The sequence below is a fragment of the Trachurus trachurus genome (genome assembly GCF_905171665.1).
Source record: "Trachurus trachurus genome assembly, chromosome: 17".
Classification (NCBI taxonomy): Eukaryota; Metazoa; Chordata; class Actinopteri; order Carangiformes; family Carangidae; genus Trachurus; species Trachurus trachurus.
Window position 1 is genome coordinate 26,614,642 of NC_139900.1, and position 24,463 is coordinate 26,639,104.

General features: G+C 42.5%; 1 protein-coding gene across 1 annotated transcript; it reads left to right on the top strand.

Moving 5' to 3' along the window:
- The first annotated feature begins 1,081 nt into the window (after positions 1-1,081).
- ap1g2 (adaptor related protein complex 1 subunit gamma 2) lies at positions 1,082-24,430 on the top strand. The gene is made up of 22 exons (XM_083991440.1): positions 1,082-1,215; positions 2,196-2,533; positions 3,140-3,264; positions 5,237-5,378; positions 5,798-5,894; positions 5,987-6,063; positions 6,176-6,271; positions 6,564-6,644; positions 8,689-8,787; positions 8,897-8,952; positions 9,718-9,831; positions 10,768-10,908; positions 12,410-12,464; positions 13,080-13,202; positions 14,292-14,381; positions 15,093-15,220; positions 16,760-16,864; positions 17,008-17,155; positions 18,553-18,715; positions 18,931-19,082; positions 21,753-21,851; positions 22,966-24,430. Exons 2-22 carry the CDS (start codon positions 2,333-2,335, stop codon positions 23,056-23,058), a joined length of 2,385 nt encoding a protein of 794 aa, XP_083847566.1. The 5' UTR covers positions 1,082-1,215; positions 2,196-2,332; the 3' UTR covers positions 23,059-24,430.
- Positions 24,431-24,463: the final 33 nt, after the last annotated feature.

Sequence of the window (24,463 nt, forward strand, 5' to 3'; positions counted from 1 at the left end):
GGCGACCATATAATTATTATATAATCTGTGTTGTGACTTTTATTTTTTATTTTTTCTCAGACTTTTGGGTTCATAGCTGCCTCCATAGTCTCACTTTGTGTTGGTTGTGTACAACGGTGGTGCTGCTATTGTGCTAACTTCCTTATCTACCCATAAATATTTCATCCACCTGTTGGAACACCTGACGTAGAGGGGGTGGAGTCCACGCACAACGAGTGATCAAATTGCGGAAGTCAGTGGAAGGAATGACAAGTCTAGGTGGGTCAAGATGTCATATTGCCATGAATAAGGCTGGAAGCAAGATGGTTTATACTTCAAAATAAAGGTGAATGAAGCCGTAATCAAGTCAAATCTTTTAACTTGATGCAGCTTATCTTATTTTTTGATATATGATAATAACCATTCATCAAGTAGCCTACAGTCTACATATACGCACAAGGTGGGAGAACTATTTGGCTTGGCATCAGCATTATATGTCCAAGTAGGTATGTTCTTAGCAATTGATGGAATTACTGCAAATCAGCGAGCACATTAAACGTGTTTGTCTCTTTTACAGTCTATGGTTTGTCTAGTCTTGGGGCCTGAGCTGTCGATGGTATGAGCAGTGGTAAAAAAAAAAAACACAAGCCTTTAGGCTACTTCTTACATAATGTGACTTGGCAAAGTCGAAATTTCTTTGAAAGCATATTTAAATTGCTCTAAAAAGGCCAGTTATTTCCTGAACTAAAACAAAAACAAAAAAAACATATGTCGGAACATAGCTGAACATTTATTAATTTGTTACAATAGAACAAAACTGTAGCCTATTTTGATTGTGTAATTCGTCAAATGTGACCTGAGTGGCGCAGGCTGCTGGGGTGAATTTAGACAGATTCATTCGCAACAAAACACAAGAATTTCCTAACTCAAGTCACAGAAAAAAAAATCACCCTGAGACCAGGCTATTACATCAAATCATGTGTAATAATCATGGATGTCCAATGGTAATAATCCCTCGAGACAGTTTCCTGAAACAAAGCGGAATCTGAATACGCGGGTTTTATTTTGAAGGTCAGGACAGGAAGTCGCCGTGATTACTCGGGTAATCTTGACGCTACATGGCCGTTACCTCAGTATTGGGGTTTCCAGCCAACTGACTACCGCCGTGTGTAAGAGGGGGTTCGGGTTGAACCGGTCTACTTTGTAAATACTGGCGACTCCCCGCGCAGTGTAGAGGTACGTTGTTGTTGTTTTGGACACTAAACCATTCAAACGAAGCAGCTGTCGTGCTAACTCAGCTAGCTCTTTAGCTCGGCAGTCTCTCAGAGCAGGCTTGACAGCATCTGCAAGGTTAGCTCAGCTCGGTCACTCGGCTAGCCCCCGGCTCATTTCACTGACCCGCATCCTCCACCGTGCTGGGGGCGTCACGCGAACTTCTGGGATAACTCGTCAATTGAAATGTGTTTTACTGCGCCAATAACTCATTTATAAGCGGATTTTGTGCAGCAACTGTCCATTAAGGCAGTTGTAGATGTGAACAAGTGTAAACAATCTGTCACTGGACTGAGCAGCCATTGTTAACCAGACTTTAAAGGTAGTTTAAAAGGTCGTGATACTGTTGGGCTCCTCTCCTCAGAGACAGTGCTGCTCTGCTTATACTACCAACCTTACAACACACCTACAGGCTGAAATACTGACTGATAATGTCACTCCTTATATATTCATTCATAATATATTTGACATTTCCTTAAAGGTATTATAGGAATTACCCCCATCTAGCGGTGCGGTTGCATATCGGAACGGATTCTTGATGTTGCATTCACGTTAAATCGGGCAGACGTCAGACAGACTGCACCTGAATGCAACATCAGTGCCTCCGTCCTTCCTCACACTTGATAGTGGTGACAGTTTTAACAGGCGCTACCTGGAAAACTTTCTCCCCGAGCCGACAGCTCCGGTGAGTTTCTATGGTTATGCTGCCACTCGTTAAAAAATGGTGATGGTTCGGTGCCTCGCCCACGTATGTATTTGTAACGACTTGTAACAACTCATTTTAAGGTACGAGAAAGCTTTCATTTGTATGCCGGTGTGATTCGACTTCAGTGAAATACGTATTTATGAAAGCAATATTTGATTTTTGCTAATAAAAAGCCAAATAAGTTACATACTGCGGCTTTAACACCACACCTTATACACACATATAAACACACATACAGGCACCCCACCCACCCACCCACACACACACACATACACTCACACACACACACACACACACACACACACACACACACACACACACACACACACACACACACACACACACACACACACACACACACACACACACACAGCCATGTCTCCATCAGTACCCCTGCAGGAGATGATCCGGGCCATCAGGTCAGCCAGGACCCAGTGTGAGGAGCGGGGCGTCATCCAGAGGGAGTGTGCAGCCATCCGGGCACAGTTCAGACAGAGTGACAATGGTGCACGATCGCACAACCTGGCCAAGCTGCTCTACGTGCACATGTTGGGCTACCCTGCTCACTTTGGTCAGGTGAGGGGATTTTTGCTAATTCCTGTCATGGGGTTTTGCTTCAGTTAGTGGGTTCGCAAGGGTTTCAAACCAACATGGCAGCTGAAGGGACTGTTTTTTAATTAATGACTGAATTGTTCCAAATTGCAATAAACCAGTCCAGTCCCATTGCCAAGCTGCTGTGGCTTGAACACTGATCCTTTACAGTTATAATGTGTGCTCTGCAGAAAATGTGTGGGTGCACGACAGAGCTTGAATATGTGGAGAAATTAGATATCAATGTGTATTAGATAAACACAATAACTTACACTGATACTAGTAATGTAACCTCTTCTCTATGTGCATGCCAGAACTTTCTGCCTCAGACTTCCCCTTGCCATCCCCCAGTCATACCTCCCTCAAGCAAAAGTCTTCAGCTTTTGGAGCCCATGTCAAAGTCTGTTAGTCCACGAGGCTGGGCAGCACTGGAACTGGGCCACCGAGTCCGTCCCAGCTCCGGGGGTTGCTGCTCTGGAGCTGTGTGGAGCCTGCCCTCCAGCAGAGACAGCCTTCAGGCCATCATCAGCAGTGCTAGTGGTGTTTTGAAGTAACGTCTCAGTTGAAGGACATGTTGCTTTTTCCTACTAGATGGAGTGTGTTCGGATGATAGCCAGCCCTCGCTACAGCGAGAAGCGTGTGGGATATCTGGGAGCCATGATGCTGCTGGATGAAAAGCAGGACGCCAGCTTGCTCATCACCAATTCCATCAAGAAGTGAGGACAGCACGACACTAAACAATATAAAGTCATCTTAAAGCAAAATTACAAACTCAAATTATGTTGGATATTTGATCTTTTATCCATGTGTTTGGTATTTATATTGAATTAGAGTATCACTTCATGCATTTTTATATATCAGAGTCTTTTTATAGAGCTGAGGGAGTCGCTGCACATGTGAAAGAAATGGTCTTAAACCTTTAGTTGGAGCTGTACACCGTCTGATAAATGATGTCTCTTGAGGCTGCATTAGTTGTGGCTGAAACTGAAACAATTTCAGTTCCTCAGACCACTGTAGTCTGCTCATCATCACTGCAGCATTAGCCATTACAAGCCTAGTACACACACAGTGTATGTGGGTAATGTAATCCTGACTTTGATGTTATAGGACTTTAGTGCTACGTTTGAGGACTGCTTTAATGAACACTTAGTCTTGCTCAGCCAGACTTACAGTGCTGCGTCAGCTCTGGAGAATGGTCTGGCTGCGCCCATCATCCTTCTGCTACAGATGAGAAAACACTCTGGCCTGTTTGCGTCTCTTTAAAGCGATCAGTGACAGTGCTGCTGCAAAATAGTGTCCGAGGTCGACTTGGTCTCGGAGAAGCAGTCACATGTCTGGAGATGAGCACTTAAAACAGAAGGTTCCTCACAAACAGATCACCCACAAAACAACAGAGGTCGTATGTCGACTGTTAGTGTACAAGCCAAACCTGGAATAGGCAGCCAGAGTCTACAACCTGTGAATCACATTGATGAGTATTTGATAGATGGCTTGTCAATATACACATGCAAAGACATTGACACACAGTGTAAACTGTGTAAATCAAATTTTTATTATTGAGTTAGATATATAAATACATCAATGTTACACTGTGTCATCAAGCATTCAGTGTCACTGGGAAATTGACTTCATCCAGTGCCACTCTCACACAAACCATCAGACACTAATGTGGTAGGATAACCCTGTCTGTTGATGTAGACTAATGCGTACCAGACCACCAGTCATATGTTTGTCCATTACGTTCATCTGGCAGAAAAGTTATTCAGGACAAAAAACACAAACATTTATGACTGAGCAACAAATATGAACAAATTATACTCGGTTATAAATAGTTTCAGGGTTTCTGCTACATGTAATTATTTGTGGCGCACCGCCACGGCAAAATAAAAGCCGCCACACCTTCAGAATGATGATTTTACGAAGATGAAGATGAAGATGTTAAAACAATGTAAAGCAGAGTTTCCACTACCAGTTACCATTATTTTGCACCCCTTTCCACTACACAGTTACAACTCTACTCGACTCGGTTTAGGTGCTTTTCGGTCACAGCTGAGTTCTTCATAGTTCCTCCTCCGCAGGGGCGGGGTCATCATTTCACGGCGGCTACGTCTCACTCTCTTTTTTTCGAGCCTCTTGTCAGCTCCAAACTCACTCGTCTGCACCTCGTTACACTGAGTTTTAAACTGTTGTATGTGACAAGAGGAAGTGGAGGCCACATTTACAGTATACAAAGCAGATTTAGGTCTTAATTATAACCACGGGCAGTAGTTTTGCTCTTGCATCACATGATTGCTCTCTCCCCTCAACTCTTCACTTATCTGTCTGCTCATCTACAGATATAATTATTATTATGGTCATTATAAAAGTCAGTGTATAACAATAGGGCTGGCAGTGGTGATGCAGCAGCGACAGTGTGAGCTGTCACAGGAGAGGTGATGGAAGAGGTGCATCAGCTCATTCCCACTTATTGTATTATCACTAGTCAAATCACAGCGCCTCAGGCCTGCGCTGCTGTCAACAGGCTGTCTGATCTCATTTCAAGTAAATACAGTAAACCCATTACACACAGTGGGGAACAGTGCATAAGAAAAGAGAATCATAGCTTCTCACCAAGTAGACCAAATGGAGGATATTAAGTCTTAAATCTACACCATAATCACTGTGTGTTTCCGTGTGTGTGTTTCTCAGTGATCTGGCTCACAGTAACCAGTACATACAGTCTCTGGCTCTGTGCACTCTGGCCTGTATGGGCTCAGCTGAGATGTGCAGAGACCTGGCACCAGAGATCGACAGGCTGCTCCGAGCCTCCAACTCCTATATCAAGAAAAAGGTGAGGACCTCACCGGGGTTATTTGTGATTTATTCAGCTGTACTCACACTTTATTAGCACTTCTGCCGTTAACGTTGTGTATGAGGAACCCAATCTATCGCTGTGATGATTGTGTCATTATTACATTTACCCAGGCGTGAAAGATAAATTATGTTTTTCCTGTCTTCTCAGTGAAATGTCGTATCCTCTGTTTAATGTGTAGCGATGAACCAAAATGAAGATAATTAAATGTTCATTTGAAGCTAATATGATTTATTATGTTGCACTCATCACTAGCGTTGGCAGTCGTCCAGTTGAATCCTACCGTCTCACCACTGTCGTGCTATGACTTGTGAATACTGTCCTCTGTCAGCAGAAACACAGACAGTGTGGTTGTAGTGATGTAACGGTGCTGATGACTCGGCCCACTGTTCTTTCAGGCTGCTCTCTGTGCTGTTCACATTGTGAGAAAAGTCCACGAACTCGGGGAGCTTTTCACTCCGGCTGCTCGCTCCCTCCTCTCTGAGAAGAACCACGGTCAGTGGATCTTAAAGGCACAGTCCGGACGATCTCGTCTCACATTGTACCGTCTCCAAACGCTCTCACTTTATTCTCCCTTTTATCTGCAGGTGTGTTACATGGAGCTGTGGTGCTCATCACTGAGCTGTGTGAGCGCAATCCAGAGACACTGGAACGCTTCAGGAAGGTACAAGAAACACACACACACATGCGCATACATATCCTGATCTGTTAAGTTCAGTGTCTCCACACACCCACTGTGTTGTAATCTGTTTGTGTTGTGTGTTTGTGTCTGTCAGACGGTGCCAGACCTGGTTCAGATCATGAAAAGTCTGGTCATCTCGGGTTATTCTCCAGAGCACGATGTGGCAGGAATCAGTGATCCCTTCCTACAGGTCAGCCAGCCTTCACCCCGACCTCTGTTACAGTATCATGTCTCTTTTTTGATTGATTTGATGATGTGTTGTTTATTTTTTTCATATTTACTTTTGTAGTTTGAAAGATGAAAAGTTTTGTTGGCATTGCAGTTTCCAAGTCATTGGAAGTGTCGAGCTTTTAGGAGATTCATTTGAAATCAGTCAGCTGTATTTGACTTACTCTGTTTATTTATTGTTTCTGTCTTTTGTTTCATTTTGTCATTAACGTATACACCACTCATCTCATCCTCCTGTTTCTGCCGGTCCTCAGGTTCGCATCTTGAGGTTGCTGAGGATCCTCGGTCGCAACAATGAATCAGCCAGTGACGCCATGAATGACCTACTTGCTCAGGTCCATTACTCACTTACAGATGGGCCATTTGTGGTCTGTTGTCTGTGTTCTCTGCATCATGAAGTGAACATTTTTACTTCTTTTTATTTATCATTTCATAAAGAGAACGTGCTGTCACATCACTTCGAAATTTTCTAATGATAACGTTTCTGCTGTTGCTAGCCTTGATTGTTATCTACAGTATTTATTCATCCATTGTCTATAGTGCTTACCCATGCAGGGCTCCATTGGTTGATATATTTATTCCAAACTAACTTGAATACATCACTTCCTGTCTACTCCAGTATTCTCCCCAGAATGAATGGGTGTCAGACACAACACATTAAAAAACGTCAGACTTGTGTCAGCTGTTCTGTAGCCAGAAGCAGAACTTGGGGTTGTGTGTGGTACTTGTCTGTAGTCAGTGTATCCCCTGCAGTAGATTTGAGAGCACTGACACAGATCAGTGATGTGCTGCTGCTGCTGTGGCACCGCTGACAAAAGCCAGTATCAGTGTAAGTGCGCTCTTTATTCTGAATATGTTCACTTCTTTATCTTAGCATCAGACAGCACTTTTCCTGTGGAACTACATTTTCTCAACCGATAAACTACCACCTTCCAACACAAGGGCATCGACTGCGCAGCTGTGTTAGAGCTAAGATCAGCTGAGTCAGAACGAACTAAGAGTTGGTGCACTTGTGTGTAGGAATGTAGCAGTACAAAGGCTGAGAAAGGAAAGCTCTTGTAAAGGTGAAGAAGTGAAAATATCCAGAATAAAGTTAAACTCATTCTGATCTTGTGGTTAAACACTAGGGCTGGGTAACACTACTGATTTACTGAATTGATTTGATTGCGATTCACAAGGTCCTGACTTGGCTCGATATTGATTCATTTGGAGGTATTTCAGTTTTAATAACCAATTTGCTTGGTTATGAAAGAGATTTTCACAAAACTAATAATGCAAATTGTACAAAGATGGAACTCTCTAGCCTGACGTATGATTGAAAATATACATCTTTATATTAAGTTGACCGAAAAAGCAGTTACATGAATGCACATTTATTTAAAGTGACTCACTCCAGAAGTAATCAGTGAAACAGTGCAATGGTTTACATTAAAAGCTCGATCTAAGGATTTTATGGATTGATATCGGATCTTTCAAATGAAGATCGATATAAATAGGAAAATCGATTTTTTTAAACCCAGCCCTATTAAACACATTTTTGTCTCTGGCCCCTGTCCACATCACTGCTTAGCCTATTTGAATGTACTGCAGCTAATACACTGATTACAGATAACTACCTCACACAATCACATGCAAACAACCTGAACTGTCACTTTAAAGGGATAGTTCAACATTTTGGCAAATTGGTCCATTGCCATAATCCCTATAGTCATAGCAGTAGGTTTGTTATTTTTATTGTCAGTGCAAGCTATTTTTAGAACGGCGGAGCAGAGCCACAAGCTGCTCAGAGCTACACTACGGAGGCTCATGGGATTTCTTGGTTTCCCTCATCAAACTCATTAAATACACAATCCAACAACTCCACAACGCTCTGGTGGACAAGTTGTGACCTGCACATTCACCACGCTATGAGATAATAATGGAGCGTTACGAGACAGAGTTGTTTTAGAGGCAAATGCAGAGACTGCTTGCTGAAAAACTGCCTCAGACGGGAACGCGCATCAGCAGTTTTGCATGAATTTACCTCAAAAACAACTCTGTGTCGTAACGTCCCGTTATTATCTCATAGCGTGATGAATTTGCAGGTCACAACTCATCCACCAGAGCGTTTTGGAGTTGTTGGATTGTGTATTTAATGAGTTTGATGTGGGAAACCAAGAAATTCCATGAGCTCGCGGCTCTGCTCCACCGTTCTAAAAATTGCACCGACAATTAATGGTAACGAACCTACTCCTAAAACTATAGGGATTATGGCAATGGGACAATTTGCCAAAATGTTGAACTATCCCTTTAATGTCCATTATTGTCGATTCAGGGAGATGGCTGGATGTTGTTGACTGACTCATGTATTGATGTGTGTATGTTGGACTTGCTGTACAGGTGGCCACCAACACTGACAGCACCAAGACTGTGGGCAACGCTGTGCTGTATGAGACTGTTCTCACTGTGCTGGACATCAAGTCAGAGAGCGGCCTCAGGGTGAGCGACCAGCAGCAACCTCTCACTGCGTTTAACCACATTAATACATAGTGGATAGTGTTAGCTGAATAACTAATGCACATGTTACTTCGTTGCACCTGTGCCACAGGTCCTGGCTGTCAACATCCTGGGAAGGTTCCTCCTGAACAACGACAGGAACATTCGGTGAGAGATGTTTCCCCTTCAGTCCTCCCTGCCCACGTTCCTGCGTTTCCTTCCCTTTTCAATTTCTTCCTTCCTCTCTCTCTTATCTCCTGTGGTCACTCTGCTTTTTCTGTTGCACAAAAGCCAAACAGCAAACTCACTGCAGGCAGAGACACAAACCTCCCGGCCGGCTGTTATCAGTCTGAGCTCACTAATCACTTTCCCTGGAGCCTTTCCTCTAGAGCGGCAGCAGAAGGCCGCAGTCCGTCTGTTTATGCTGATCTCTTCATTTGCGAGGACACCTGTCAGAGGCTCCTTGGGAGTTTTGTTACGTTACTATTCTGTAGGTCTGTCTCCGTCGGGGGGGACAGACCTGTCTGGTTTCTAGGTGCAGGACCTGTGGATCTCTCTGTGGCAGTGTGACAGTAATAGGTCTGGTTTATTCCTGCAAGAACTGCCCGACTAGATAACATCTCTCCTGTGCTGGCATAAATACTTAATCAGCTCATGAGGCATTTCAAGTGGAAACATTAATTATTCAGTCTGTGTTAATGAGAAAGTTACATTTGTACAGCGCTGTAAAGCTGTCTCCATTGTTAACGGATGGTTAGAAATTATTTTTAAAAGGATTTATTAGCTGAATATACAGTATGCTGTGCTATGCTTCACACTCAGAATCAAACTGACCTCGGTGAATGCAGCTCACGTTCACCTCTTCATCACAACGGAGCATGAAGCGTAAAACATGACATCTTTAATTTTTTGCCGTTGTTAATGTGTGCACAGGTATATCGCCATGACTTCTCTTCAGAGGATTGTGGGGACAGATCACATTGCAGTACAGCGCCACAGGGGAACCATAGTGGACTGCCTGAAGGACCAGGATGCTTCAGTCAAACGGTAACGTCCGCCTGTTCTTCACACAGCTGCTTTTCCAGTCAACTCCTTATGTATGTTGTGAGAGTTTTCTTACATGGTTTAGAGATGTTTGTTTTTTATTGTTTTTCATATTTATGAATAATTAGCATTTTGTGGTGGCAGTCAAATAAATCAAATTCCCAAAATGTTGGACATGTAAGAATTGAAACCTCTTTAAAAGTATGTCATATCTTTGTTTGAATGTTTGTAACATTCTCCGATTATAATTCATGTTTGATGGCAGTGGGACATGAATTGTGAATCATAGAGCCAAATCTGGCCCACTGTTACTGAAGCTGATATTTTACCTTGAGTTGTACACATCCGATCGATTACAGGATTTTAAATAAATCTACAATAAGAATTTAATAGGAGGCCACTAATGTTACCTCATGACACCTAACTCTGCTGCAGAGTGAGGAGGGGCAGGAGGATCTGATCTAGGAAAACAGAGGACATAGGAAAATCTCAAACAGTAGGAGTTGGCCTGTTTGACCAGGACAGATTTACGTCAACAGTGAAGCAAGCCCCTGTTTATCATGTATGCATAAGCAAAAGTCAGTTTTATCTCTAGGGCAACACAGATTAAACATAGAATTTACATTTATAAATATAGAAATAATCAAAGTAAACACACTGAACGTAGCTTCAGGCAGAAACACATGATTGAGGTGATGACGTGTGTCTTCCTGTTGTAAGAGCACTTGGATGAAATCGTGGATGTTGATGGATGCAGCGAGACATTCACTGTCACTCCCACGTGAACTGCACCGGCTGTAAACATCCAGAGCTCCGCTGTACCAACAGAACCAACTGTGGTCCACATTTCTGTGAAATGATTTGAGTTAATAATGAAACATCACCACGCTCACAGCAGAGTTTTATTTCCCATGACCATCTCTCTCCTCCCACCTCCAGTCGTGCACTGGATCTCTCCTTAGCTCTGGTGTCGGCCTCCAACATCCGCTCCATGATGAAGGAGCTGCTCCTCTTCCTCTCCTCCTGCCCCCTGGAGCTCAGATCTCAAGCTGCCAACGGCATATTCAACGCAGCCGAAAGGTGAGGGAAACACTGCCGACACACTAACGTGCGCACATACGTGGTTGTATCACATACGTACACACCTTGTACCTGTGCATGTGCATGTGGAAGCGTCTGATGTGTGAAACCAGGAGAACTGTGATCTGGTGTGAAAGCTGCAACAAAAACTCTGCCTGAATTAGTATGTACTGTATGTGGCTACATGTGTTGCTCTGTCCGTCTCCACCCTCAGTAGCCCCTTTTAAACACAGATCCTGCTACAACACTGTAAAGGGATACTTCACCCAAAATCAATAATTCACCTATTTTCTACTCACCGTCATGCCAAGGAAGGGATTCGGAGAACTTTCAGAGTTATGAAAACGCTTTTGGAGTTCCAGGGGGGGTCCTGCTGGCAACGGGTTTTCATATATTGGTGGCGAATGGTGGCGAATAGTGCTCACTTTTAATGCTGCGTTCATAACAACTCGGACATCGGAATTCCCAACTCGGAAATTTCCGACTTCTGGCAAAATTGCGTTCACACCGCAGGAACTCGGAAGAGAAAAAACATGGATACCCGAAGGAAGTTTGGCATATTGTGGCTCAAAGCTGAATACGAAAAATATATGCAGCAGAAAATTGTGTTTATTTTAGAGACAAATGAAGAGGAGAGCAGACACCGCAGATGAGTGCACATATAATGTTATGGCCTTGATAACGGTAAAACGTTATTTCCGTCACATACGAGGACTACAGTTTCACACAATACAACAATCACAGCTTAATATAAACATATTTCATATAGGCTACTGCAATAATACACAAAAAATATGCATTAAAACCTCAACAAATAACTTAATAATGTCTAAATTCTAACCGTTTAAGACGAGGTCTGCCATGTTTTGATGTTGTTGTGACGTCAAGTCGGAAAGTCGGAGCTCTGAAATAGTTTCCGACCTGTAATTTCCGAGTTCGACGCCGTTCAATTTGTTTTTGACAACTCGGAGCTCGTTTTTTTCCGACTTCCGAGTTGTCTTGAACGTAGCATAAATCTTCCATATTAGATTTTGGGTGAAGTATCCCTTTAACCCAACTAAGCTGTACGATGTGGCCCAGTGTGTGGTTTTCAGATGGTACGCTCTCATCGTTGACAGCAGCGTCACTGTCCCACCTTGCCTCTCTGTCATACAGATGCCACTCTGGCTTTGTCACAACCTCTGCTGCCGTCACGAAGGCGGTTCATCCTCCCAAATCCTGTGTTGTGTTCACATCTTTTTATACCGAACAGCGAGGAGGCAGATTAACAGAGCGGCCCTGCCTCGGAGCAGGCTGCATAAAAGGGGCTAATGACATCCCTGTCTATCTAGCCTTCACTGTGTCTGCTGCACATCACTCCACCACTTAATGCAATTCTCTGTTTATGTGTGTGTGTGTGTGTGTTTTTGTGAACAAGCGGTGGTAAGATGCAGATGGCGGTTGTGTGTGTGCGTTTCTGAGTCACCACTGAGTTAGCTGTGTGTGTCTCTGTCTCTGTCAGGTATGCACCTTCCCAGCGCTGGCACATTGACACCATCCTGCATGTCCTCACCACGGTAAATACAAAACCGAGCCCCGCACCGCTGCACACTCACATCATTAATGTTTGATGCCACAGTGCAGACACCAGGGGCCACATGAATAAAGAGTCCATACGCACTGTGGTGCTAAATATTTTATTTGTGCATCTTCTATCTAGACTAGAAACAGTGCGCTGTATGAACTTTGTACTACTCTCTGTACAAACCTTCAGACCTGCAGCCCAGTGGCCGATAAAAGCTTTTTATCCTGTTCTAATTCTTTCCATTTTGCAATCTGAAAATCTAAAATCCTTACTTTTCATTTTGTCCCGCGTGTCGGTGAGAGAGTAAATGACACCCACATGATCGCTGTAAAAGCTAATGCTGACACTAATCCTTTGTTTTGCTGAATGATGCAGAGAGAGGGGGGGGGGGGGGGGGTGTATAGACAGGGTATTGATGGAAATGTGGCATAAATTAAGAGTTCATTCAGCCAAATATCTGTTGTTATGTATATGAACTGTGAAATGAATGAAGGCGTCCCCCCCCCAAGTGAGGTCGTTGTGTCTTGGAGGAAATGTAGGACGACCCAGATACTACACCAGCTGTCTGGCTGTGCATGTGTTTGACTATGGTTCCCCACTCTGCCAGGCAGGGGGCGACGTGAGAGATGAGACGGTTCCCAACCTGATCCAGCTCATCACCAACACCTCTGAGCTGCACTGTTACACCGTCCACAAGCTGTACCGGGCCCTGCTCACCGACATCTCTCAGGTGTGTGTCTCTAAGAGTCTCCTGCTCTCACAGTTGTAGGTGGATTATGGTTGTTGGTCAGTTAAATGATGTGGGTTGTTTTACAGTGTGCCTGTATCATAAAATAATTAAGATAAGGAAGTGTGACAACATTCATCAAAGATTACTTTATCTCCAACTGTATATTAGCTCTACTTTTTATCTCAGTTCAAATGACTTTATTAGTATAACTGGTTTGCAAACAAACAAGTCAGGTTTGTTTGTTTGTCTTAAGGGAGAAAAATAATTTAAAAGTAGGAGGAACTGTTAAGAAAATAACAAAACGGAAAAGTATAACATGTAGTATATATAATATGCAGTTCTGTTTGCAAGTAAAATAAAACAAACCACAGGATATTGTGTGTATGTTGTGAAGAACGTCATCATCCCACTGTTCAGTTGTCCCAAAGAGGAGACGTCCGGAAAACTTCAAAGTTGACATGCAGGAATTACAGGCTTGTGCACGCTCCAAATGCAGTAAAGAGAAGCATACAGTAGAAGCAGAGACACACCAACACACACACACACACACCCTCATCATTTCACACACCGATGACTGTAGTTCAAGTGCACCTGATGTTTTCATATTCAGAGATCAAGAGATTCTGTTGAAGGTAAATAGCCTAAATCCGTCCTCTTAAGGTGAACCAAATGAGATTTATTTGTGTTGTAAAAATGTATCTTAATTGAGTAAATTCTGTAAATAAACGACAAAATGTTCTCATCTTAGAAAAAAAAGTCAGCGTCATTGCTGAAGCAGTCGGAGCAGGTTTGGTTCTGTGGCAGTGAGAATAGCTGGGCTTTCAGTTTGAAATTGGCTGATGCAACCAGGTTTATTTTTGGAAGCAAGTCAGATGAGCAGCCATGTAGTCATCTGCAGCGTGCTGCAGTTCCCGTCTTCTGCCACATTCATTTACCGTGAAATCAGGAAAAGAGGCGTTAATGTGTCAAACTGACACTGACCAGTGAGCCAGTCTGCCAAGAACCTCATCATGTCTTTTATGATTACGTATTTAACATGTCTTGAGAAACAGTGACTGTCTAGTAACGTGTCCTATCTTCTCGGTGCAGCCATCCCTGGTGCAGGTGGCCTGCTGGTGTATAGGAGAGTATGGAGACCTGCTGCTAAGAGGAGAGTGCCAGGAGACTGAGCCCGTGCAGGTACACCAAGGACAACAAATGCTGATCTGTTCAAGTTCATGAATATTATGGCTCTTAATCACTGAACAGCACAATTAAATATAATTGAGATAACTGTTTCATTTGCAGTCCTGGATACCTGCTGTCTGGTACTGTGGGTTTTACCTGCCACAAACACAGTGCTGTGTTTGGATGCAAAGCAGTTACTTATAGAAACTCACATTTCAGAGGCGACGTTTGATTTAAAAGGGGATTCTGGGAAGAGCAGTGTAAATAAACTCTGAAGTCTGATGAAATATGTGTGAGATACACATCTACACAGTTTCTACAAAAGTAAACTAATAGATGTGAAAATAAATAAAAGTATATAAGAGTCCAGAGTGCACCTACGCTGATGGTAAGGGATGCTGTTCTTTAATACAGTACCTGACTGGTGCTTCTAGCAGATCCTTGCACTCATTAAATAGATGTAGCACTAAGCACAGACCAGGGCTTCTCACTGCACTAAAGCGTTAGTCTCACTTGTAAGTCACTGTGGATAAAAGCATCTGCCAAATGAGTAAATTAAAAAGTAATTGAAGATTAAAATATGTCCCCGGTGCCAAAGTCCAATACCAAGAGTCTTAATTAATTCTAAGTCCTTTCTTAATTTTCTAACCCTGGAAACTGGAGGTCTGTATGTAATGTGTCTTATTAGCGTGTCTTCTCTACATTGACACGTTTCTTGATCAGGTCACCGAGGACGATGTGCTGGACGCCTTGGAAACAGTTCTGCAGTCCCACATGTCGTCTCCAGCGACCAGAGGCTTCGCTCTCACCGCCACCATGAAACTGAGCACACGCATCACTGATAATGTGGAGTAAGAGACTCTTTCTGTCACTCACAGCACATCACTGTTAAGACCAAGAAACAATATCTTTGAGTGACTTGGTCAAATGTTGACAGACAGACTGGCCTGGTCACTAATGGATACTGATAGAGATTATGAATGTTTTGCCTTTTAATTTAAGTTTAGGGCAGTGAGTTGTTGAGACAAGAGATGCAATTTCTTCTTCTTTTTTTTTCTCTTTAGGTTCAATCAATAGACATTTTTGCCTCTGCATACAATTTGTGTAGAACCATACATTTTTCCTGTAGCTTCAGCTGCTTAAAGATTATACATGAACATAAAATAGCTGGTAACACAACTTTGCATATATGAATGAATGAATGAATGAATTTATATTTATTTAAGTACCATGCACCAATTAAGGCGGGTTTACAGGGCTTACAAGACACATTTCATATTTAGACAACAAACAAAGTCACCAGAGTACAGACAAAACAAAAACCACACGGAATTCACATAAATAATTCATATATAAGCTTACATACAGACATACATAGACACACCACCACAATGACATCCATATACCAGGCAGCTCCACAGCATCCAGAACTGGCTGCCTCACCTTTGTGAAACCTTCCATGTTATCATGAAGGCTATCAGTCAGTTTTTCCAAATGACTATGCTCATTACCTCCTTGTACCAATCGTCCAATGTAGGAATGTCCCTATGAATCCAGGATTTAAGAATAGTCTTTCTTGCTATATCATTCAATGACGTGATGCAACCCAGTGTCAAATGGTGTAACTGGTATTTTTTTCATAAAAATCTGACTTCATACAGGAAAATAAATCTGGACTCAAGTGTGGAATAAATGTAATTCACTTTTGCAATGCAACACCATGTTTTTTAACGAAATTTTCACTATTTGTCACATAATTTAGAAAAAAAGCTGTGTTGTTAGGATATGTCCTGCTCACTGTTGCCAAAATGCATTAAAATTTAAATATAGAAACACAGCAAATAATCTATTTCAACTTAATTTTTTCAGAAGAAAGTATATTTTTTAGAAGTACAAAATATCATTCCTTTGTGGTTACACCTTTGGACATTTCCAGGGGCATTCAGTCTTACTTTTGTAAAAAAAAAAAAAAAAAAAAGGTTCAAATGTCATTTCAAATGACAGAACCAACATGAATATATTAATTTTAACAGCTCTGATGCATGCTTTTGTCACTGACCCATATACAAGAGTATCATGATGAGTTTTGCTTTGTGACTGTTACTTGGTTGCCAAAACACACTGTAGAGGTGATAGGTCCAAGTTATGTCCAGTCAAGGTGTCCAACTCTTTCTCCACCTCATTCCAAAATATTTCTATCTTCGAACATTTCCAAAACATATGTGCATGAGTACCAATTTCTCTGTCACACTTATTACAGTTGGAGGAACTGAGACCAAGCCTGCCTCTCATCAAAGGCGTCTGTGTAATATTTAGAATGGTCTCTCTCTGTCATTATTACAACGAGATGCGGTTTCTAAACGGCTTTCCAAATGTCTTTTCATCTCCAGCCGGATCAGAAGCATCGTCAGCATCTACGGCAGCTGTATAGACGTGGAGCTCCAGCAGAGGGCAGTTGAATACAACGCTCTGTTCAAGAAGTATGACCACATGAGGTACGCCACAGCTCGATGGAGACGTCATTTTGACCTCCAGCGCGTTTTGCTTACAGCTGCTGTTATCAGTGGTGGTGCAAACTACTTCTTGTTCTTCTTCTGGCCAATCAAAAGCTAAAGGTGTTCCTCCTCCTCTCTCACAGGGCGGCGGTGCTGGAGCGGATGCCCGTGATTGAGAAGAACTCCCCGGGTCACACCAACGGAGAGTCAGCAGGGGAAACCGTCAAGGAGATCCAGCCAGCCAAAGTGAAGCAGGGGGAGCCACTGCCCCCACTGCAGCCTGCTAACCAGGTACATGATGGGAAATGATAGAGATGCTGTTGTGTTATATGAGAGCAGCTGAGCCACCCGGAGGCCCGAAACAAATCACAAATGTCGTGGTCAGCGTTAAGCGAAGGAGGTAGCCATGGTGCCCTCACAAAATAAGAAACTTGTTGTGTTGGAATATTTACACTATTTCATTGTCTGCTCAGAAAACACCTCAAACAACCGCAGGCTTTAGTTGTTGACGCACTGTGCACATTTTAAAACTTCATCAGAACTGGACATTTTCAGTTGAGTTGGTGTTTCCTGTAACAGAGGGGATTTTTCAGCAAGGAAGTGGAGGAGAGTGACCAGTGGCAGGCAGCAGGCTCATACTCACTAGAACCACATCCACTGAGTCAGAGTAGGCGGTAGTAGTAGTCTTAGATCATCAAACAAGGCTCCTCTGGGTGTGAGAGTGTCAAGGGATAGTTCAACATTTTTGGCAAATTGTCCCATTGCCATAATCCCTATAGTCATAGCAGTAGGTTCGTTACCTTTAATTGTCGGTGCAAGCTATTTTTAGAACGGCCGAGCCGAGCCACGAGCTGCTCAGAGCTACGCTACAGAGGCTCATGGGATTTCTTGGTTTCCCTCATCAAACTCATCAAATACACAATCCAACAACTCCAAAACGCTCTGGTGGACAAGTTGTGACCTGCACATTCACCACGCTATGAGATAATAACAGAATGTTTAGAGACAAGAGTTGTTTTAGAGGTAAATTCAGAGACTGCTTGCTGAAAAGCTGCCTCCAACGGGAATGCGCATCAGTTGTTTTGCATGAATTTACCTCTAAAACAACTCTTGTCTCTAAACATTCTGTTATTATCTCATAGCGTGGTGAATGTGCAGGTCACAACTTGTCCACCAGAGCGTTTTGGAGTTGTTGGATTGTGTATTTGATGAGTTTGATGGGGGAAACCAAGAAATCCCATTAGCCACCGTAGCGTAGCTCTGAGCAGCTCACAGCTCTGTTCCGCCGTTCTAAAAATAGCTTGCACCGACAATTAAAGGTAACTCCTAAGACTAAGAGTTGTTGTTGTTCCATAATGAACAGTGCACTCACTCAGTCAACCTGGACACTGGGTGGACTGTCAATGCCTGTGTGGTCATACAAATGATCAGTGCTGTGTGAGCGCAGGTTTGTGTGCTGGCCTCACATTTTCAATCATTTTCTATTAAATCTGAGGTGATGCAGCAGCAAATACTTAATGATCAAACACCTGACAGAGGACACACAACTGCAGGACAGTTCTGTCTCTTTTGCAGTCGTCAGTTTATTTACTTACCATTCTTACCCTCATAGTATATTAAAAGCATGTTTGTGATAATGTTCAAAAGAAGACGGCTCAGTTTATCTCCCTGTCCCTGCTGACCTTCAGGTGTGTGACCTCTTGGACCTGCTGGGCGGCTCCGATGAGCCTCTGCAGCCCAGCCCAGCACAGCTCAGCTCAGCACCAGGCCTGTCCATCAACGCAGCCAGCTCTGCAGGCGGAGAGCTGCTGGATCTGCTGGGAGGGTTAGAGCCAACACCCCTGGCACCAGGTGAGATACACACATCCAAACACACACTCTCAAGAGAGACTGAAACATGGCGGGGGGATTTTGGAAACAGAACCAGAGTATGCAAAATGTAATGAACTGAAACTTGTGTTCATCTCTCTCAGTCAGATATCTCCATAAATCACCTAAAATAGTGTCACTATTGTTTGTTTTGTTGTAATTGAATGCAGCATTTTTATAATATGTTCTTTCCATAGCTCCCGCAGTGACGGTGTATGATAAAGGAGGTGTGACTTTGACACTCGGCTGTGAGAAACAGTCCGACTCGGTCCTGACAGTCACACTCATAGCCTCCAACTCCACTGACTCAGACATGAGTGGCTTCACCCTGCAGGCTGCTGTACCCAAGGTTTGTTGCACTTCATCATCCCACTTCACACAGCCAGGCCTCATGTGTCCTCCTCTGTCCTCCTCTGTCCTCTGTGGAGTTCATCACAAACTTTCATACGTCAGAGCAAACAGTGGGATATTTCTGTTTACTTCTAAATGTCCAGACATTTTGACACAAAATTGTGTTATTTTTAATTAGGGACAACTAATTACAATGAACAAAGTCTCTCTATGACTAGTGTTAAAGGGATACTTCACCCAAAATCGATAATTCACCAATTTTTTACTCACCGTCATGCCAAGGAAGAGTTTGGAGAACTTTCAGAGTTATCCAAACTCTTCCAGGGGGGGTCCAGCTGGTAACGGATTTTCATATGATGGCAGCGGATAGAGCTCACTTTTGAATCATCCAAAACACACACTATGAAACATCCAAATACCTCCATACTGTTCGTCTGTACTGACCCAAGTGTCCTAGTGTCCTGAAGCCGTGACATGAAAAAGTTGTTAGGAAAAAATGAATTTGATCTCTGTTTTTAGCCTTGTTGTAGCCTTGTTTCTCTCAGTGGCTGCACAAGATGCGCGAGATGTTCTTCCGTGTTTACATCAGACATCCAATGGTTTACAACAACGAAGGAACATCTGGCAGCAAATCCCGCTCATGCACACAAACATCAGCAGAGCCACTGGGAGCTACTGCTACAACAAGGATAAAAACAGAGATCAATAAAAAATTTTCCTAACAACTTTTTCATGTGACGGCTTCGGGACACTTGGGCCAGTACAGACGAGCAGTATGGAGTAGGGGTGGGAGAAAAAATCGATTCACATAAATATCGCAATATCTTTTTTGACGATTTTTAAATCGATTTTGTTTTTCAAAAGTCGATTTTTTTTTTTTATATATATATATATTGTGCAATGTGCATTTGTTAGCCTTTTTTACATACAGAGAGTACAGGTTTTGAAAAGGGTTTAAGTTCACTTTATAATGGAGTATGTTAATTTATAGGCTCCTACAGTATTTGTGTGCAGATAAATGTTAAAAATGCAGACTAAAAATTGAGAGAATCTGCAATATCGTAGAATCGCAATTTAAATCGAATCGCCATCCAAAAAATCGTAGAAGAATCGAATCGGGAGAAAAGCATATCGTCCCAGCCCTAGTATGGAGGTATTTGGATGTTTCATAGTGTGCGTTTTGGACGATTCAAAAGTGAGCACTATCCGCTACCATTATATGAATCTGTTGCCAGCCGGACCCCCCCTGGAACTCCTAAAGCGTTTTGATAACTCGGAAAGTTCTCCAAACCCTTCCTTGGCATGACAGTGAGTAGAATTGTTTAGAATTGTTTATTAAGGATCCCCATTAGCTGGTACCTTAGTAGCCAGCTAGTCTTCCTGGGGTCCACACAAAATATACATATACACAACATATCATACAAGAAAAATTGGTGAATTGGTGAATTATTGATTTTGGGTGAAGTATCCCTTTAAAAGGTTTCTATGGAGCTGGGCAGGTGTGGGAGCTCAGACTGATGTGGTGGATGAGTAAAGCAGTTGCAACTGTCAACACACCTTTACTCCAGCTCCATCTTGTAGCTGCAGTTACACCTCATTTAACCAGGCTCAGGCTGCTGCTCACTACTGTTCCCTAAGGATCAGTCTGTTCCTAGGAGCTGTGGGTTTCACTGACCCGAGGGGAACCTTGTGTAAACATAGATAATTGTAAATGGGTTTTTAAATATTTCTTTAAAGGGACATTGTGTAACGTCTCCTGTTATCTATTTATGAAAATCGATTATTTGGTTCGAAAGTCTGTTTTTCATTAATCAGTAATCCCCCCCATCAACAAACTGAAGTGTTCTGGTAAGCTCTGAATTTGCCGTTCATATCGTTCATATCTACATGGAGCGGGTAAGCTCGGTGCTGGCTGCCGTGACGGTAGGAAACCACGGAAACTCACCGGAGACACCGGAGCTGTCGGCTCAGGTGGAGGTGGCGTCTGTGAAAAGTCACCGTGGTAACGCAGTGAGGAGGAATGGAGCGTTACACTGATGCTGCATTCACCTGCAGTCGGGCAGACGGCCGTCGGTAACAAACCAGATGTCATTTTAGTCACAGAAGTCCAGAGAAAGCCGGTAAAACGTGGGTCGGGTAAACAATACGACATCGCCATGACAACATATTGTCACGTGTATTGTTTTGCCTCGTGCTGACGGACCACTTGTTTACATAAAGGCTTGTTTATGCCGTTAGGTGCAGCGACTGTCGTCCGTCTGCCGTCTGCCCAGTTTCACATGAATGCAGCATGAAATATACGATTGAGTTGCTTAGATGAGAGTAATTCCTACACAATGTACCTTTAAATTATATCAAAATAATCATTTCTACCTTTACAATATCTCTGTCATTTAAACCTCGGTGTCTGGAGATAACATTTACACAAATAATAAATAAGTCTGACACTGAAACTTGTAGAATCCACAGTTTCCTTTGGTTTGTAGTCAGATGTTTCTTCAAGGTGTTGTGGGGGGTGCGCTGGGGAATTTGGACTCATGACCTCAGCATGTGTGACATCTTGGCCACGGCCCTGTTGGTGGGTCAGTGTTAAGAGTCTGTCATGTTTTCAACAACATGAATGCGTTCGGTGCTTTAAACTTCAAAGTTGTATTTGATCTCCCTCCAGAGTGTCCAGTTACACATGAAGGCCCCCAGTGGGGACTTTCTCCCCGCACGAGGCGCAGCTAAGGTGACCCAGATGGTGGTCCTCAACAACCCAAACAAGGTGGGTGTGTAAAAGGCTGTAACACAAAGCTCAGACCAACACTGGTCGGTTACAGACAGTTTGATCAATCACATGTGAGATTTTTTTTGAAATGACAAGACATTGACCTCCACCTTTAAACGTAGTTAATGTTAAATTATTGTACCAATACATGAGAATTATTCTTCAAACACACAAACTTGTTGTGTCTGCAAAAGGCTATCCAGCCATGTTTAACTCTTAAGGGGAGACACTACAGGTGAACAGATATCACCATGAAACTTCCCAAGTTTATCACTCACATTAAGACAAATATTTTGTCAAATTTTAAGTTTAAATATGTAAATGAGGCCATATCTGACAAAAACATTTCAGGAACTGAAATCTGAAAAATGGATAAAGCTCCATTCAAAATTCTTGTTTTATTTTGTTGACATATTAGAGTCCGAAGTTTTTACAGAGGGGATTTTGGATATCTCTTCATCACTTTAAATGAGAAAATACTGTCACCAGCCCTAAAAAATCCAATTTTTCCATGTTTTTAGGAATAAAATGTTGTATAAATCAGGCTTTGAATGATATATCAACAATCCCCTCTGTAAAAACCTTCAGAATATAGACAGGAATAAAACTGGAAGGTTTGGTGTCTGTAAGTGCTGCTGAAGTGGAGATTTCAGGCTCAGAGTCTGAGGAAAAACTCATTTTGAGAAAACAGCCTTTAAAGACTAAATTTCAGATTGTTAATGTAAATCATACTTTTATGATTGGTTGCGGATACAAAGGAAATGACAATTTTTGGAGCCTACATCATTGTTCGGGCGAGAGAGAGCTTTACAATGATACATGACATGACCTGGTAAAGCAAGCACAGCACAGTATGCCACAGTAGCATGTTAACTTTTGGTGAATTTAGGAGAAATCTACCAACAAAAGAGATAAAATGAAGTAAAATAACCACCTTAATGTGGATTTTCTACCATTTCTTTTGACTTTTCTGAGAGAATATGTTAAGGAAGAAAAATAGCCCAAAATCTCAAAATTGATCAGTGCATGAAAAAACAGTGTTTTTGCCTGTAGTGTCTCGCCTCACTGTATCGATTAATCAATGCATCTGAATCCCTCCCTCCCCATCCAGGTGAACCTGAAGATGAGGATCCGTGTCTCTCACACCACCCCGGGATCAGCCTTTCAGGACACAGTCCAGGTCGACTCGTTCCCAGGACTCTGACAGCGTTGGGTCAGTCCAGCTGGACCATGACGACAGTCGGTGGATGAGTCAGCAGGCGTCGCCCTCACCGGCGGTCTGCTGTAGAAACCCTCCACATCACAGCCCAGGCTGCTGTTGCTCAAATTTCCCTGTTTGGTTTGTGTTTTTTAAGGCTAAAAAACAAAAAAAAAACAAGAGTTCTTTCACAGGAAATCATCGCCTCGTGTATGGAGTCACATTGTTTCCCCTCCCTGCTGCAACTCAAGTACAGTTGTGTTTTGATGACACAAGCTCTGGAATATGCAGGTATAATGTGGAAATACTTTAACAGTGGTATTTCTTCTAACACCCTTTGGAACGACAGCTCTCCACACAAATGTCCACTAAGTATCATCAAGGCATTTTTTCCAGCTACTCCAGTCGATTATATCCAGAATGTCTCACTCTATAATTACATACTTTAACGTGGCTTCAGTCCGTCAGTAAAAGCCACCAGATCAACTCTCCCACACAGCACTCCGTACATGTCAACACCGAGTCATTCCTCGCTCTTCCTTTATTTGCCTCTGCCTTCACCTCTGCGTTGAAAAGCAGCGCGACACTAATGAACCACTCCTGCACTACACTTGATTTTATTTGGAAATGCAAAAATGTGAGTCTGAGGAGTAGAAGATTTTAAACACAACCGCGTGTCTTGCATTTAGTTGTCTTCTGTTACTCCTTGTTTTCCTGCCTCAGTCAGCTCAACAGCTCAGAGTATCTGTTCCCTAATAATTTCCCCCTGTGCCTTTCATCCCCTCAGAAACCAAGGTCTTTAAAAAAAATGTAATTATATTTAGTTTTGAAGTCTAAAAAAATGGCTTTAAATGTAAGTACTGTAGTCAGATAAACATGTTTTTATCATTCCCATACAAGCAACAATTGCTTTTTATGACTGGTATCTCCTGGTCAATTGTTTACAGAGGCTCTGTACTAAGTGGTTTTATTTTCTGAAGACTGTGTATAGTAATACGATTCAAATGATGCCATTTACAAGATGTATATTTTCAATATTAAGTATGTAAGCACAATTAGATATAGTTTGGAAATCTCTAATGCAACCCAAACAGTGGGCTGTAAAACTCATTAGATGAATAAAGTTTCAACCATTACCTTAGGAGGATAACTCATGTCATAATCACAGACCTCTTTTACAAACACTGGAGACTGGATATAAACAATGGTGCTCTCAATTGATTTCAGTGCAATCTCCACCAGACTGTTTCAGATCACCATGTTGGCTAAAAATGTACAGAAAAGACCAGGGGCAGTGTTCTATCAACTGTTTATATCGTCTTTGAATCTTCAGTCTCATGCCATTTTCTAATAAAAAATCAGTTTTCAGATTCCTCAACAGTGACTTTTCTCGGTGTGTGTGTTTGTGAAT